The sequence below is a fragment of the Stegastes partitus genome, unplaced genomic scaffold (genome assembly GCF_000690725.1).
Source record: "Stegastes partitus isolate 25-593 unplaced genomic scaffold, Stegastes_partitus-1.0.2 Scaffold2170, whole genome shotgun sequence".
Classification (NCBI taxonomy): Eukaryota; Metazoa; Chordata; class Actinopteri; family Pomacentridae; genus Stegastes; species Stegastes partitus.
The window spans coordinates 28551-46863 of NW_007579901.1; the positions used below are offsets into that span (position 1 = coordinate 28551).

General features: G+C 40.6%; 1 protein-coding gene across 1 annotated transcript in view; it reads left to right on the forward strand.

Annotated features, from left to right (window-relative positions):
* LOC103374178 (kinase suppressor of Ras 2-like) overlaps positions 1–18313 on the forward strand; it is a gene marked incomplete at both ends in the record, with an annotated part of 63824 nt that overhangs the window by 15321 nt on the left and 30190 nt on the right. The window contains one exon of the mRNA XM_008304218.1: positions 15830–16002. Coding sequence (XP_008302440.1) covers positions 15830–16002 — 173 coding nt within the window. The remainder of the gene's footprint in view (positions 1–15829; positions 16003–18313) is intronic.

Below are 18313 nucleotides of genomic sequence, written 5' to 3' on the forward strand. Positions count from 1 at the left end.
GTTGCTTTAATGCTTTGATTGGCGGGTTTAAAGTTTGAGCTATGGTTTCATTTTGCCTGAATCGAGAAAATAAATTCAGATTCAATTTGACGCGGAGAAAAATATACACGGCAGAAGCACAAACGCACACAGAGGAAGAAGGGTGGGACATGACACGACGAACAAATAACTGTGTTTTTCTGTAGACGTATGATGCAGTTTAACTCATAGTTTATGGCTTCAAGTATTAAAAAAACAGGACATTTACACACATTTAGTATAAAAATCAGCTGACATCACCACAGTAAGAATAAACAGGCAGTAAATGCAAGATTTCTCCACACGAGCATTGACGCTGTGGTTCTAATAGACAAAAAGGGGAAAACAGAAGTAACGCTGAGATGAAAAGAACATGGGAATAGTTAAAGGAGTTAAAAGAATTAAACTCTGAGCTTCTGTCGGGAAATCATTTCTGTGTTTCCTCCTCTGTATCTGGTTAAAGATTCTCAGGAAGCTCACCCCTGTTAATGGTAGTCATCTGCTTGTTAATATGCAAATATAATGCATATAATTGCAAGGACGCAATTTTAATATGTCAATCTTGCATTTCTATGGAAACGGCACAACCGTGGCTAGAAGTATAGGGTAGTAGCAGTATGATGCAGCTGTAATTCCATAAATAATAAAAAAAGAAAAGTTGAATTTCTTTGATTTTTTTCTATTCTAAAAATGTGAAAAACCTGAAATTAACATGCACACCGTTTCCCCAGGTGCCCACAGGTGTTACCAATGCTGGAAAAAAATGGTGACTCTATGCACAATAGATATTTTACTGCTACTACAATTACTACAAATTAAATTTTTAATTTGTTATCTTCTCTGTGTATACACAGTTCAGCAAATTACCTCCTGAATTTTGTATCAATTGATTGTTGATCACAGCTGAGTCACTGGTGGTTTGTCGGTTGTGCCGGGAGTGGAGAATTTTGTGGTTTTCACAGTATCTGGTGAATGAAAACGGCTTATTTTCCAATAAGACATGTTGAATAAACTGATTTAGATGAACTACTGCAATTTTAAGGTTAGATTTGTTTGATTTTCCTGATAGAACCGTATGTCACACGTGCATATATACGAATATATGGAATATATATATATAAGGAATATATGTTATATTGATTAAAGAAAAAAAAAGAAAGAAAAAAAAGAGAGAAAATGAGCTTTTACAAGATTGAATTTCCCTTCTGGGATAAATAAAGTATTTTTCATTTCATTTTCATTGCATATTTCAGGGAGGAACGTTAAAAATCAGGTGATTTTCAGTTTCAAAAGTTTCTGTCTCTGGTAAATGGTGTCATTTTGGTTATTTATTCAACCATAACATGCATTTCATACATGCTGGTAGGTTTTGAGGTTAAAAGTCCATTATATCAAATCATCATTATATCAATTTGTGGCTGTGGCTCTGGTGGTAGAGTGGATTATCCGCTAATGGAAGGGTTGGCGGTGCTGAAGTGCTCTTGGGCAAGAGACTCAACTCCCAAGTTGCTCCCAGTAGCAGACAAACACGTTTCACGGCAACGTAAGCTTCTCAAAACACTACACACTGTGAAGAGCAGTCCATTTAGCAAATTGAAATTGTAAATTTTTTATTTTTAATTTTATCTGCCATATCCATTCATTGTATTTGCATTCTGAAATTGCCTTTTCGGTGTTACAAGCACAGTAAATCTTTGCAGCGTGGGATTCAAACAGTGTATGAGCACATAAGGGGATTCAAAGGAAACAGAGGGAAAAATAGAGAAAGTCTGCACACTGGATTAAAACTAGCAAAACCATTTTTTGCCTGATGAAGACGTTCCCCCTTTTTTTCAGTCCAATACATTTTTGGAAGCTTCACTCCAGTGTTTGAATATTGTCTATTTGTACTTCACTGCACTTGGCCCAGTGTTGGATGCAGCGGAAGCTTGAGTTCATTTTGAATAATGTAGAATAAAATGTTTGGACATCAGTTTAGTGTCATAACATCACACGGAAAAGACTTTTTAGTTTCTGGAAACAGACGTAGGCACATCAACGGTAGGAAAGTATTTTAATAACCTGCTTTTTGCATTAATGTGATGTACATGGATTCAAAATAATGGGACTTAAACAAGCAAAAGTATTAAGTAAAAAAATCATTGTCCTTTGCTAAGACCTTAAAACTGCGTCTGGGCTTTCCCCCCTCGTGTTTCAATTACACAGAAACTAACCATGTGGGTAAAAGAATGACACAAATATTGACATATGCTGTATTTGGTGGACTTGGGTGAACTTTTTCTGTGCAGCATTTGGTGCAGCTTTGACAAAACTTCAAGAGAAACTAACAGAGTGAGTTAAAATTCAAAGCCATAATGTAACACTCAAGACAGTTAAACGCATGTGTCTGCAAATTAAGAAGGAAATGCGGCAACAACATCAAATTGTAATTACTCTTGGAGGAGATGCTTGAACATGTATTGACAAAGCATTTAGGAACACCTGTTTGTATTTTGAAGTCTCCGAGATGAATGGTTCTTTATTCCTATTCATACCAAACAATTTAGCAGCAAATGAGGTACACTTAGAGAGAATTTGGATCTACAAAAGACTCGAGAACAGTTTCTGAATCCGGTCCATTAGTGGAAAACATCCAAAAGTTGGAAACCAAGTGAATTTCAGCGCTGATCAGCACAACTTTAGGCTTTCAGAGAGTTTCAGCGCTGACGAATCGCTAATCGGTGTATTGTCTGTCGCGGTTGTGCTAACAGTTCGATACAAACTCTTTTGTAGGACCGCAAAGTACAAAATGTCTCTTGAAACAACAAATTATTCGCAGGTGGCAGACGTGCCTGTGTGTACAATGGTGCCAGAATGAAGAATCCTAGGAATGAATTCCCCTGTTTGGGTCTAACTTACACTTTCTGCTGCTCGGCACTGGAAACAAAGTGCCAAAAGTTGTGCAGACAAAGAAAAAGTTTCAATTAATCGCATCTCAAGGATTTACATTTAGAAGGGTGAAAACACATCCAACTGAAAAACAGCGATACTTTTCTCCATCTCCATGACAACGCATCTATCCTTTGTCTCTACTTCTCATTCCTATACTTGTTTTACTGGAGTTTCATTTCATTATACGGCGTGAAGAAGTGCAGCTTAGTGCATCCTGCAGCGAGCGAAATGGGTGTTGCAGTTAAAAGTAAGTGGCTTTTCGCTGTTGTTATTGAGATGTAATGGCTCATGACTTGGAGCCTTAAAATCTTGAACCAAACGTTATAGCCATAGGAGAGCGCACATGTATATTACATTAGATTACACTTCATCGTCCTCTTAAACGCCCACTGTGTCAGAAATAAACTCTTTTCGCATCCAAGATTGAAAACATCTTGTGCAAACTATCACAGACGACTGTAGCGAGCTATCGTCCAATATGCAGTATCTGATGTACAGGGACGTGACTATACCTGGTTAAAATCACTTAAGCCTCAAATGATTCAAACTTCTAACATCTTGCAATAAGTGACTTACTTGTACTTGCCTACATTAAACAGTAGGATGGTGACTAATGTAAAAATGAAGCGTCTCCTCAATAGGAACACAATGCAACAAAAGTAAGAGCATTGCTGAGAGTCAAATCTTTTATTTTTTTTAATTGGTTCATGTTTCCACCTTAGTGTTTGATGACGGACTCTGTTCTTTGTTGTAGCAGTTCTGTTGCTCTACCACAGAGCTGTTTGGTTAGATTCAAGTCAGTTGACATAGTTTTGTTTTTTCCACTGGCTTAGCTTTTCCTTTCTGTGGGAACTGCTGTGTGATTTTTGGCAGTGTGCTTTGGATTTTACCTTCATGCTTCATTGTCAGGACCATGCATTCACTGTCCTGGTCAGGTTCACGTCTGAGTGGACCACTTTCTCCTTGGTCCCATCTGATTAAAGAATGTTCTTTAGCAAAGTTTGTTGTTGTTCCAAACGTCAAGCAAGGGTTTTTATTTTAGATGCTGTCCATAGACGTTGACATCATGGACTGTTTGTCGCATTGTCTGAGCAGAAACTCAGATTTCAGTTGATACCATAGTCCAAAGCACTCGCCTGTCTGGTTTTAGAGCGAGATTGTACAAACCATGCACTGCTATGACGTTGTTTTAGGAGAACGACCGCTGCAGCTCTGTTTCGTGGTACTACGGCTCATTCTATACCTCCTGATTATTGCTTCAGCTGTTTTCAGCAGATTTTTGGTTGGTCACTGGTCTTTCAGTGTTCTTTTCCATCTTTGTGAAGTCTGACAATCAGAATTTTAAATTCTTCTGGCAATTCTTGTCCATGTGGAGCCATGATGCCGGCATAGTTCCAAAGCTGGGACATTTCCAGTGTTCAGAGGTCATTTTATAATTACATTCATGCAATTAGGCTGGTTTGCAATCACAAGCACTTCATTTTGCTTCAGTGATCACAAGTTTTCGAAGGTGTCAGTATATTCACTTTTGTTTCATTGAGTTTCTACTCACCGGCCTGTATTTTTGATTCAGACTATTTGATTGTTCATAGGATGAAATAGTTTACTTGTGCACCTTGAAATATTGCAATTATTGAGATTTGATGCACTTTCAAACCATTTGACATTTGAGTGACATTAACTTTCTGTTGTACTGCTGATCCCAGAACAGTTTCACCCCCATGCTAACTGCACATCACCAAGTTTATTTTAAACCCAATCCCCTTATTTAGCTGCTTGACAGATTCAGCATCTTTTATTAGAAATCCCCAAACAAACCTGAAGAGGAATGTGATGAAATCCGAGACGATAGCGAACTTTCTTTAGACACGTGAAGTTTATAGCTTGACTCAAGCATCTGACCCACGGACTTCGAGCATACCTGTCAGCAGAGATCATGGGCCAAATGTTGGACACAAGGTTAACAAAATAAACCAGAAGAATTCTGCCTGTAGCTAGTAGCTTGCGAATTAAATTTAAATTTGTAGCCCACTAATTAACGCAGAGACAGAGTGTGAACTTTCTTTTCTTAGCGTCTCCTGCTTACTCACAGATTTGCATGCTATTCTTATTGTCTTAAGAGTCCTTACTTTGAACCCCATGGATTTTATGCTGTGCTGCTCTAAGACACCAAAATAAACCAAATTGATCTATTTTTTGTCCAAACGGGCCGAGTCTGTGGAGCTATACTTTGAGCTAAAGTGACAATGTTGACTTGTGTTGTGTAGCCGGTATAATATTTACAGAGTTCACCATCTTAATATAGATTTCTCACCGTCTAATGTGGTTGCTCGGTGCAAGAGTCGAGGCAAATTTATATCCTAATACAATCTGTATAGCAAACAACACCGCCTGACCTCAGACTCTTGAATTAGATTGGAAACACCCTCCTAGACACGGACATCCCTAGAGCCATGCTGCTGGGGCAGCTCCAACCAAAGGTAAAATTAGAAGATCGCTTGTTTGTCCAACCAACAGTCCAAAATCCAAGATATTCAATTTACAAAAAAGCTGGAACTGGCAAACATTTAAAGTTAGCTCAGGTTGCAGCCCAGTGATACCTAAATTCTTTTCAGAGTCTACAGCATAAGTTTGTTTTCCTGATGCGCGAGCAGGTTACAATCCTGCAGAAGGAAAACATATAACAGCATTACCATACCTTTGCCTTCACATGTCAACAACATGCAGAAATGAAACTATTTTAACCAGACAGCATGTTGTTTGCACCAACACACATCCATGATAAGCCACTGGAAAAAAAAGAAAACCTGTCACCGTCCGCCTTCTTGTCAGCTCATCACTCCTCTGGTCCAACGCTGGGCTCGCTTCTCATCTGGTCATCGGCGCCCCCACCCCCTCTTTCTGCCTCTTATTTTCAGTCCTTCACACAGGCTTTGCTCTCCTTCTCAGTCCCTTGTCTCTCTCTCTCTCTCTCTCTCCTTCTTTCTCACCTTGGGCATCACGCTGTCTCTTCAGCTCCACGTTCACTTTCCAATCCACACCACACACACATATGATTTTAAATCCCCGCTGTGCCTCCCCTGGCCTCTGACAGCGCACAGACACCCACCCATATCCCAGTAGGAGATTCTGACAGTTAAAGAGGAGATAACTATAGAGAGGGAAGAAGGGAAAGCTCTTTTTTATTTATTTTGTACTTGTGTGTCATTATCGTCCATACCATCTCCACTGGTGATCTGCAGATGTTGTCATTATGCGACATCAAATGACAACCAGGACAACATTTTGTGAACCCTCTCTGCGTGTTAACTAACATGTGGTTAGATGTAAAAGCTTTGTGCAGTGACAGTGCAACAGTGTTGGTTTTGTGGTGGTGCAGTTGTTGGAAGTATTCAAGATCCAGCTTCTGTAGCAGCTGTTATATAATGTTTTTAGTGGCTCCTTTTGCAGGCAGCAAACCGATGTTTTTCTGCCATCTTTACTCCCGACTGTCTGGTGCTGTTTTCTTTATTCCTCTATATAATTGTAAATGCTGTTAGCAGGAACTTCTTCATTGCAGCAGTTTGGTTGCTGTGTTTTCCATGTTTCTCAGTTACGATTTTTAGTGTGAATTTACAACTTGATCATGCTGTCATGGAGTCCTAGCTTCATAGTTCAGAAGTTCTAGAAGCTGCAGGCTGTGGCTCAGGTGGTAGAGCGGGTTGTCCTCTAATCGCAAGGTTGGTGGTTCGATCCCCGCCCCCTCCACAGTCGAAGTGTCCTTGGGCAAGACACTAAACCAAAGTTGCTCCCAATGGCAGGCTAGCGCCTTGCATGGCAGCTCTGTCGCCATTGGTGTGTGAATGTGTGTGTGAATGGGTGAATTGTACACTGTAAAGCGCTTTGAGTGCCGCAAAAGGTAGACAAGCGCTATATAAGTGCAGACCATTTACCATTTGCAGGGTTGGACCTGAACGCATCAGACTTGCGTTTTAAGTACATCCCTTAGATGCGAGATCAGATTGAACTCTCAGGAATTTGGAGGCCAAACCAACACCTTGAACTCTTGCTTCCTCAAACCATTTTTAAACAATGTTTGCAAGGTGGCAGGGAGCATTGTTCTGCTGAGAGAGGCTGTTGCCAACAGAGAATGCTGCTGATGGTCTGCAACAGTGTTTTCTGTAGGTACATGTCAAAGTAACCCACACAACCACACGACCTGCTGTTTTGAAAATGCTTAGAACCAGTCGTCAAGCCGTCTTTGTTTAGCCCACTTCAAAGCAGCTGAGATCCTTACATTTGCTGATTTTTATGGCTTCCAACTTCAAGAATGGACTGTTGATTTGCTGCCTAATATATCCCAACCACTGACCGGTGCCGTTGCAATGAGAAAATCAGTGTTATTCCCTTTACCTGTCAGTGGTTTTAATGTTGTGGCTGATCAGAATATATGACAATGAAGCGGGATCAAGGGGGTGTTGCTCATAAGCTAATCGTTCAACCAGATTATCCAGTCCCTTTAATTTAGAGATAAAACTGAAACTGAGTACACCTTAAATGATAGTAGGCTAATAGTTTCTTATTTGTTTGAAAGCAGCTATTTATGGTGGCTGCAGTTTTGGAGAGTTTGGATAATAATGTCACAGTTCACCGTTATTTTCTCTTCTATATAAGTTTGGCTAACCTGGGGATATTATTTACCTCCCGTTTGATCATTTGACAGCTTGTCTTTGCCCCGTCTGACTTATTTTTAGTTATGCTGTTGCATTCAAGGTGCTTTGGGAACTTCTTGCGGACATGAAGTAATAAACTATGGGAGATGCACCCTGCTGCTGCCTCCTCCGCCAACCGTAGTCTGTACAGATTATCATTAAGACTGTCTCGTGTTCAGAAGTGTGTAAATACACAGATCTGCCACAACATTAGCACCACTGACAGGTTTAAGACTTTGAGATGTACCGCACACTTAAATGATCGGTTCCATTACATCACAAACATACTAAAAACAAACAACCCCAGCTTGAGGAACATGAGAGCCCAAGGCATTCACAGCTGTTCATGTAATTGAGCGTTTATGGGATGCACCAGAACAAGCTCCAGCTACAAAGGTGGCACAAAGGGATCCGAAGCAATATTGCACAGGTGGTTTTAATATTGTGGTGGACTGGTGCATAAAAAGTAATATATGAATAACAACATGTGACTTCTACAGTGTTTTCAGATGCATCGTAACCGTTGTGCACAAGACTTAAAATAACAGAAAATCCAGACTGAATGTTTGGAAAATACATCGAGGTTTTGTAATAGAAAAAGGGGAAATTCCTTTCAGATTAAGTTTGTCATTGGCTTTGCAACGCCGCCTCAGGAGAGAAACATAAAAAGCCTACCTGCTTTTATTCAGCACCGGCTTGACACTTCTGAAAGCAAGACAACCTGCTTTGGATGAAACCCGCTCAAAGGGCTCTCAGTAGTTCTGTGTTGTAATCATTATTCAAGCCACCTTGATTTCATTTTCCACCAACTTTATTAAAGCAGCAAAGAGCAGTGGCTGCCACAGATATTATTCCACAGGTCCATTTGCATAAAAAGCAACAGGGTGCCGTATGTGTCTCGGCAGAGCTCGCTTGCTTATTTCTAATGTTAAAACCGAAGGTATGGAATCCTGCAAGTAATTCACTCTGCACGGACGCAAGTGTTAATTAGTTAGAGGGCGATTAGATGAATTGCAGTATCGCAGCATCATTGCTGAGATGTGCCATTTGGGTAGCGAGCGACTGCTTGCTTGGTAGTTTGGCAGAAAGCTGTGCAATATTCATGACCCTGCCTTTTTTTTTTCTTCTTTTTAAATCGTCTTGATATGCGAGAATTTCAAGAAAATGCGTCATTTGAAGGATCGCTGCTCTCCTGCTCTCACCGCTGTCCTTGATCAAATGGAACTTTTACTTGAAGGTGTCACTGTAATTAGTGTCTCTGCAAGTGTTGGGAGGAAAGTGGCTGTGGAGGGAGTGGGTGGATGAATGCATACGTGGATGAACGTCAGATTCTTTTTCTTTTTTCTTCTCCTTTGCTTGCATATTGTGAAGTGCAGATCTCAGAAGTGTAAACCATCCAGGGAAAATTTTAAATAAAACTTTGAACCCACCTTGTGAGTTTTGGAAAAGCAAAAAGTGACAACATTCAGATGTTGACAGGAGGAATATACTTCAGTTTTTGTACTTTACAATCTCCCCACACACACCAAACATTGTCTGCTATTACAATATCATGACTTTTGATTGCTTCATTAGGCAAGTTTACGATTGCACTCACTTTAAATTGATGCAATTGAATTAATAATCCCAGAAAAAAAAACAAACTGGGACATTCAAACAGGATATAACTAGAATGGAAGTATATGAATAGGAAATCAGCAGATCAGCAGGTAATAGACATGGCACAATGGATAATTTAGTCACTACAATATGTCAAATGGAATTGCCTGAATGATGCTGTAGGGGGGGAAAAAAAGCTTTGATGTTCCTGTTTACTCGTTACAGAAGACCCAGGGGGGAGGAATAAAAGACTCAAAAATGCTACCTGAAATGTGACACAAACACGCGGTGATTTCCATCAGCGAGTGATGCATCATGATGCACATTTCTGCACCAGATCAAAGGACGACTCAACTATTCACACCTTCGCTGATTTCTCTTGACAAGTCACCCACCTCCGTCTTCTTCTGCTGTCTTTCGTGCATTCTTCAACTTTCTTTTTTTCTTGAACTTTTCATATGCTGAGTAGAAAAAAAAGGCATCTGAAAAGACGCTTTAACAACTGTGGAGTTGAAAGTCCTGCCCCCTCCTCCCCATCATCCTCCTCCTCCTCCTCCTGCTGCCTCTGCCTGCCTGCCTTCACCGACAGACGTTTTCAAAACCAAAATTGGGAATCCTCTCCCTTCTCTCTTCATTCATTTTCACTCTTTCCCTCGCTGAACATCTACAAATCATTTGGGGGAGAGGATAAAGGCACGCATGCGGGGAGATGAATGGTTTAATTTAGATTCAAATTGCATAAAGTGGGCTAATCGGAATAGCTGACAAAAGCTCTATGACGGAGAAGTGATAACCTACAGGCTGCTTCCTTATTGCGGGAGATGGGAGTGAAGTGCTGGGCTGGTTTACAGGTCTAATTGCATGACTCAGTGTAGGGAGTGGGAGACCGACATGGGAGGGAAAAAAAAATTCCTGTGGGATTTAACACTTAATGACAGTTACTTTGCATGATAAGTCAGAACTCTGAGCTTTCATTTTCATACTTTTAAAAGTCAGTTTTTCATAGATACGCTTGCTTTTTCTTGCCTTTTTTTTGTACTTTTCTCACCTGTTTCTTTCAGGTTTGTGTCTGAATGCTGAACAAATGGGCTGCAAGGTGGCGCAGTGGTTAGCACTGTTGCCTCGCAGCTAGAAGGTTGCTGGTTCGCATCCCGGTGGGGGCACTGTGAATCTTTCTGCGTGGAGTTTGCATGTTCTCCCCGTGCAGCGTGGGTTCTCTCCGGGTTCTCCGGCTTCCTCCCACGAGTCCAAAAACATGTTGAGGTTAACTGGTGATTCTAAATTGGTGTGAATGTGAGTGTGCTTGGTTGTCTGTCTCTAAGTGTAGCCCTGTGATAGACTGGTGACCTGTCCAGGGTGTCCCCTGCCTTCACCCTGAGTCAGCTGGGATAGACTCCAGCCCCCCCGCAACCCTAGTGAGGATTAAGCGGTGTATAGATGATGGATGGATGGATGGATGCTGAACAAATGTCTTCTATTTGCATCCACTGCTTTTGTCTGTTCCTTGCACGTCTTTACACATTTGCATTTTGCTCTCCTGGCTCACTTTCTAACATCTCTTTGGCCTGTCCTTCACTGTCTCGCCTGCTCACAGCTTTTTATCCGTGCATCACTCAGACATCACTTTACAGACGTGTGAATCTGATGGTTGTTCAACTTGAGACCTCAATCAAACATGTCAGTCGGCTTCAGCTAAGCTCCAAGGCCAAAACATTGTTCTGCGATGCTTTTGTGCAGGAATGTCTGTACGCGTGCACACCTGAGGTTAACTGTGTGTATTTACATGCCTGCTTTGCCTCCTGGGGTCTGTTTCATGAAGCAAGTTCAAATAAAAAAGCCCCATTGGAATGGGATTAACATTACAGACGGAATCACATATTCACTGTGCTCCTCATTCCAGATGACATTTTAACCGTTGTGAAATTGCAGGATGTGGTCCGTAATAGGGATGGATGTTCTGCAGGAAAAAGAGAGCCAAAGGTCTCCTCCGGGGGGGATTGGGGGAAGCGGGTGGACATGGGGGGCCAATTGAAGAGGATGCAACGAATTTGAATTCCACTCCTTTAATCAAGTCTGAACACACGGACATGAAACTCATATTGAAATCATTCAGTGTTGCTTCCACTTCCCGGGGACATCATTATCTTCCAAGTTCGCTGTGAATAAATGCCCGTAAATCCGCTTAGAAATCTTAGAAATTAGGCTGTTGAACCTGCCAGGGAATTGTCACAGTTTAAAGTTTTCTCTGAGTTATCCTGTGGTAGTTCTCTGTACTGCTGATAGCTCATTTGGCATAATTTAATAGTGTTAACTTGTGAAAATATGATCAAATAGAGACAAAAAAAACTCCCAAAGGGTCTGAAAAGAAATACTACCACCTATTGTAAGAGATTTTGATGGCCTTAATTAGTTTTCTTCGGCTTTCAAGTAGACCTACAGAATGAACGTTTTCAGAAACATTTTTGGCTTTGTGTTTATATTTCCACACAGATTTCAGCTCGCAGTGGAAGGGAACACAAATCCATTTTGAATACAAGTATGCCATCCAGGCAGGTTTTAAACCAACAAGTTGTTCATGATGGATTTAACTCTACTCTCAGGGATTTTCAATGACTTGGAAATTTTCTTGTATTCATGCCCTGAATGATGCTTCCCAGTAACTTTCTCACAGATTTTTTTTGGAGTGTTGTTTCGTATTCAGGGTGCAGGTAAAGCCAGGAGTACTAAACGAAGGGGATATGGTGTAAATGTCCCTTGAGCAGGTAGTCCTCAAAAGCTGATTGAAGAAAAACACCAGTGAGGAAGGCCACCAAGACACTTATGAGTCCCGTCAGCGAGTTAAAAGCTAGCATCCACCACCATATTTACACTGGGCGTCTACCAAACATCTTACATGATGGCCTAAAGGCAAAATTTTGGTCTCAGCAGATCAAACAACCTTCTTCCAGTTGACTTCAGAGTTTCGTCACTCTCCCATAGAGCTCTGACTGGTGGAGAACAGGCAGGTTGTAGACACCGTCTCTCCAATCTCAGCTGCTGAAACTCCCTTCAGAGGAGTCATAGGTGTCTTGGTGGCCTCCCTCACCGGCCTCTTTGTTACACGGTCACTCTGTTTTTGAGAACGGCCTGCTTTGGACGGATTTATGCATGTGTCATATTCCTTCCCTCCCCTAATGATGGATTTAAATGTATTCCAAGAGATAATAAATGACTTAGAAATGTTCTTGTATCCATCCCCTGACTTTTAATACTCTTTTCACAGCAACAAAAAAATGGCATATTAATCTGAAATGTATTTGGGATAGAGCACAAACAAATGTAGTCCAGCAGAACACATCTCAAAATAGAATTGAGAATGCAGTGTGGTTGTGTTAGAATGTGATTTTTTTGGGGGGGAGAATGATATTTAAAGGCAGTAAATAAGTATGAGAATGATGATGAGTCTGTAAAGTCAGTTTCTTTAGGAGTAAAACTGTTTTCTTTTTGACTCACGCTGAGCTTAGTATTATAAAATGTTACCCACTTAAAAGAGTAAAAAACCAGAAGAGAGGAAAACGGAGAAGGAAAGTAGTTAATTGCTGATAAGGTCTATCTGACTGAAATTTTTTGCATTTATAATTTACTGAGAGGTAATTAACAGCGTGCAGATTATTTTTCTAATGAAGGACAACGGAGGGTATAGCCTGCTTTTTTTTTTTTTTCCAATTATCCCCACAAAGTCACCTCACGTTATCCCGAGCTGCAGTGACGAAACACACCACGACGTCTTTAGGAACCCTGTGCGAATGATGACTCAATTTTTTTTCCGCCGGTCCGACTGAATGTGGGCTGATCTTCTCGAGTTAACCTCTGGAGCAGGTTAGCTGTGCAGCGTGCGTTACCATGACAACCACCCCCCTTCCCCTCCCGACACCTGAGCAAATCCCCAAGACAGCCGGATAATCCACTAATCTCGCTTTGTGGTACAGGCCCTTTGGCTTCTTGTTCTGAGCCCAAAAAGATAATAAATAAATAAATAAATAAGCGGTTGGAATAGCCTGTGAGTCACTTCAGACATTTTTCCTTTAAATTGCACATTTTTTCTCGTAACGAGCTGTGTAGGTTGTGTCGCTCAGTTCACTGAGTTCACAATTACCTCACTGTCACCTGAGGATACTTACAGGTGATGAAAATGCACAAAAGTTTTTATAAGAACAAACTCCCTGACAAGCCGACAAAGACAAAGTGCACTGCAAGCTTCATTATCCAAAACTTAATTCTGAGACTCAATTCTGAAATGACAGGTCTTCCAAAAAAAAAAAAAGAAAAAGCAAGATGGCAAACACAAGCCAGTGATTATGGGAAATTACAGGTGACTTGCGATTTGATATAAAACACTCGTTTAAAAAGATGTTTTTCAAGTAGGTTACAAATTTCTGTCGAAGAGCGGGAACACAGCTGTTGCGTGTCACGTGGAAACACCTGCTTCCAGTTCATTAAGCCTTGATCCCGTCACTCTCGTCGCAGAATAGAGCTCAAGTGGTCGTGCTGGTTTCATATCCTCGGCTGCATAATTAAAAAATTACTTGAAACCAGTCGCCCGTTTGAAGGGGCATGAAGGGGATATATAGTTATATCCTCCTACCTTCCCCTCCATGTTTTTCTTGGTGCTTCACTCATTGGACCATCTTTTCCTGTAAAGAAAATAAAATAAAAATCACTTACTACTTGAAACCATCGCCCACATTTTCTGAATTAATTGATTTGATGCTATTGAAACAACAAACCTGGCAGGAATATAAAATATAACAGTATTGAATTTGACTCTGTATAGTTGGTCTTTTCATATAATGAGGACTTAGGGGGTTCTACAGTACTTGTATATTCAAATTAAAACTGTGCTTGTTTCACACCCCAAGAGGTTACATGATGTTGTTGTGTTTTCTCTAGCGCTACCTGTAGAGCGCATATGAAGGATTGGACGTAGCCTCAGGGTCTGAAAAATGAAGCCTGCGCTGAATTGCCTCAAACGTGCATCCTTTCCTGAAGCCGTCACTGATTGATGACTCTGCTTGCAACAAGAATCACAAGAAATCTATAAGAGAATGAATCTACTTCTCATTTGATTTGTTTCCCCGGTAGACATGATCCCTCTTAGACATGCAAAGCATAACACTGTTGCTTCTTCAGTGTCAAATTGCGGCACTTTCCACACAAATAAGACACACACACTCGATGCATCAAAGGAGGTGTAGGTTTTCGTGTCAAATTGGTCATTGTTTTCCTTTGTGACGCCTTGTGTAATCTCTCGTCTGTCCATCCCGCACGCTTTTCTCATCCCGTCAGCAGGTTGTTTTCATCCTGGCCTGACGCCTGTAGCTTTGTAGTCATCCTATGAACACGACACTCAGCTTTGCAAACCATATCATGATCCCTTAATCCCATAATTATGTCGTTTCAGTGCACCGTACTTAATATGGCTTAGGGTGCTATCACACTTATGGTTCGTTTTGTGTGGCTGTGTGGCAAAATTACAAGGTAGCTGGAGTTATTTAGCAGGTAATTGGAGTCCTGCCAAGTCAGAGGAGTTTCTATGGTGGAGATAGAAAAAAAGGTGCTCCAAATGTTCATGCACGAGGTAAAAATTACAGTTTAGAAAGCATTCACGCTGCTTGGAAGTTTTCAACCTTGTATCACGGTCGATATAATTTTGATTTTTTGACAAAAATGTACAAAAAAAGACTTGTTGATGTCAATGTGAGAACAGATTCCTACAAAGTAATGTCATTGAATAAAAAACATGAAGTAAGTGATTGCATAAATATTCACAGAATTAACAGAAAGACTCTGATGTCAAAGTGAAAACAGTTTTTTGCAAAGTAATGTCAGTTATTTAAAAATGTAAAACAAGTGATTGCATAAATATTGGCACAATTTACAAAAGAGACTTTCATGTCAAAGTAAAATAGATTTTCTACAACATGATGTCAGTGATTTAAAAAATATAAAATAAGTGATGGCATATGTAAAGTCCTTGTCAGAAAGGCAAAATTATATTAGCCATGATTCAATATTGAAAAGCAATAAAAAAAAAAAGGGAGTTAATACTTTTTTTTTTTATTGGCTCGATAATCAAGAGATAATCCTGAAGTCCTATCATCAGTCTGTGTTGTTCAGTACTCTCAGCATTTCAATCTGTTTTTCTTGACATACTTTTCTCACTTTCTCTGTCCTTATATTGTCCACCTGATTGAATTTCAGACCCTTCTAGGAGCTGCTGTGAACTTGTTGCATTCAGGAGTGGGGTATGCAGCATGTGTAGGTGGAGACAATAATAAGGATAGTTACTGGTGGGAGCAGAGAGGTTGTTGTTTTTCACACTACTTACTCAAAATGCAACATATCTGTGCAGCTGAATACCATTCTCTTCCATGTATTTGCACTGTTCTGAGTGGACAGCGGTCATGTCTTTGAAATATTTGCACCTTGATGGATTGATTTGTGCAGAAATCTGCTCAAAAAAAATAGGAATTTCCTGTGAATACAGCTTTTAAATTGTGCACATCCCTAATGTCTCAATTGCATTGCTTTTCTTGTCTTGTTTCCCTCAGAGCCAAGAAGAAGACCAAGCCCTTGAACCTTAAGATCCACAGCAGCGTGGGCAGCTGTGAGAATCTGCCCACGCAGCGCTCACCCCTCCACAATGAACGTTCTCTGCGATCCTTCTTCTTTCCCTCCTTCATCCCTTCGACACCTCCCGTCCATGCCGAAACACCCTCTGCAAGTGAGTGAACTCATCTTTTGTTAATCAGCTCGCACTCAAGCTTTTATGAAATGAGATTTTTTAATGCCTTTAATATATCCCATTCATATTCTAGTCCCCTTCTGACATCTGCTTATTTAGTTCGCCGGTGCTGTTTTATTTCTGGGATGTCGTTCTGCTCTCTCAGTGAGGTTAAGTCACAAAGTCTAGTTCAATCTGTGGATGAAAACTGCACTTTCAGAACCCCAAATGAATCTTTGTTGCATCTTAGAAGACAAAACTGTCCGACCCCGTGCACTGCATTTGACTATTTTTTAAAATTCTGTTTGATTTTGCACTTTCTTGTGTCGGTCCGCCTTGACATCTGAGCGAACCATTATTGCTCTTACAGCCATAACTCTTTCTGTTAAAAAATACTTAAGTACGGCTCTGTTGGTAAATGCTGCAAATGAATAATCAGGCCATGCCATAATGACCGGAGGTGGTGTGTTGCTGCACATCGGCAGCCTTATTGGCTGATACATTTATGGGCATAATGCGGAAGCCATTAGATTGAGGAGGAGATGGGGAACGGCAGAGAAACAGAAAGTAATGGAAGCCGAGTCAATGAAAGGAGTGATGAATGGTCGTCACCTAGTGTTAATAGTTGGAGACCTCCACTAACTGGTATGTGGGGCACAGCGGTGCATATTTGGCGGTAGAGGCATGACATAGAATAATCACTCACTCTGTATGCATGAGAGGACAGAGACGGAAAGATCCGCAAGAGACCGAGATGACAAGCGCTGCTGTTGATATACACACGGGTGGCAAATTAAAGGAAAACCCAACATAAACTTGTCTCATGTGCCGTTAGAGCAGCTCAGATGCACCTTTGTGTTGATTCTCCACGTGTCTGGAGGGATGGAACATGTTCATTCTCAAAGTTATTCCCTCATTTGGTGTTCTGATGATGGCGGTGGTGAACACAGGTGTTAAACTAGGTTGGAATGCGGTGACTGTGAAGGCCGCAGCATATCATTTACATCATTTTGATATTTAGTAAACCATTCAGTGACCCCTAGTTGGTAGCACTGTTTCCTCGCAGCTAGAAGGTCGCTGGTTCACATCATCTTTCCGCGTGGAGTCTCCATGTTCTCCCCGTGCAGCGTGGGTTCTCTCCGGGTTCTCCGGCTTCCTCCCACACAGTCCAGAAACATGTTGAGGTTAATTGGTGATTCTAAATTGTCCGTAGGTGTGAATGTGAGTGTGCTTGGTTGTCTGTCTCTAAGTGTAGCCCTGTGATAGACTGGTTACCTGTCCAGGTGAACCTGCCTTCACCCTGAGTCAGCTGGGATAGACTCCAGCCCCCCACGACCCTAGTGAGGATTAAGCGGTGTATAGATAATGGATGGATGGTTCTGGATGTGAATTTGTTGGTATAATCTCACTTGCTAAAGTGTTGTACCAAATTTAAGACTTTTTTTTCCATTTTGCTTTCCAATAAGGTGTCCTTTAAAGAGGGCTAATACTTTTAAATGAATCATTATTAAATATGAATAAGTGCTTTACTAATCCTTTTGAGCTCAATAAGCCGTTAACAAGGACAACTCTTGTTCCAGGTTGTAAAAACCTGTTTCTTATCCTCCTTTTAATCATCCTCTAATCATAAATCATTAATATATACATATTAACAATTAAAGAAGGATTACTGCTAAAAGGAAAACAAACCAACCAAAAAAAAAAAACACCACATGCACTGTAAAATGTGAAAAGTTGATCTGACTTAAACAAATCTAGGAAACCGGTTGCACTCAAAATAGGCAAGTAAATATAACCATTAGTATAACAGTACACAAGTACACTAATGTGACTCAAGTAAGCGTTGGTGTTACCTTTTAGAGTGTGCACATTAACGTATTAATATTTATAAAGACCTACTTTAGTTGGTTAAATGGAAGGGGACAAACTTCTGCTTTTAAAATTATTTATTACTGATTAACATTTTCTGCTGGAGGCACTGACTTAACTACTCTGCAGATAATTTTACTTGGAACAATATGTTTTCTGCTCATTCTCTGAATTATGAAAGTGTAAAACTAGTTGAGTTAAACTGACTGAACTTGAGAAAACAAGTTCAATAAACTTAAAATGTTAAGTTGGGTCAACTAGACATAGTTACAGACAGACCTGCTTTCATTGTACATTTTCTAACTTTTAAGAGTTTATGTTATAACACTGAGAATTCACAGTCTCATGTGTTGAAACCATTTTTTCTGTCTTGGTAAAAGACAATCTATGAAGCTGCTCCTGATTATAGTGAGATGTATTAAAAGTCTTAGGGCAGGGGTGT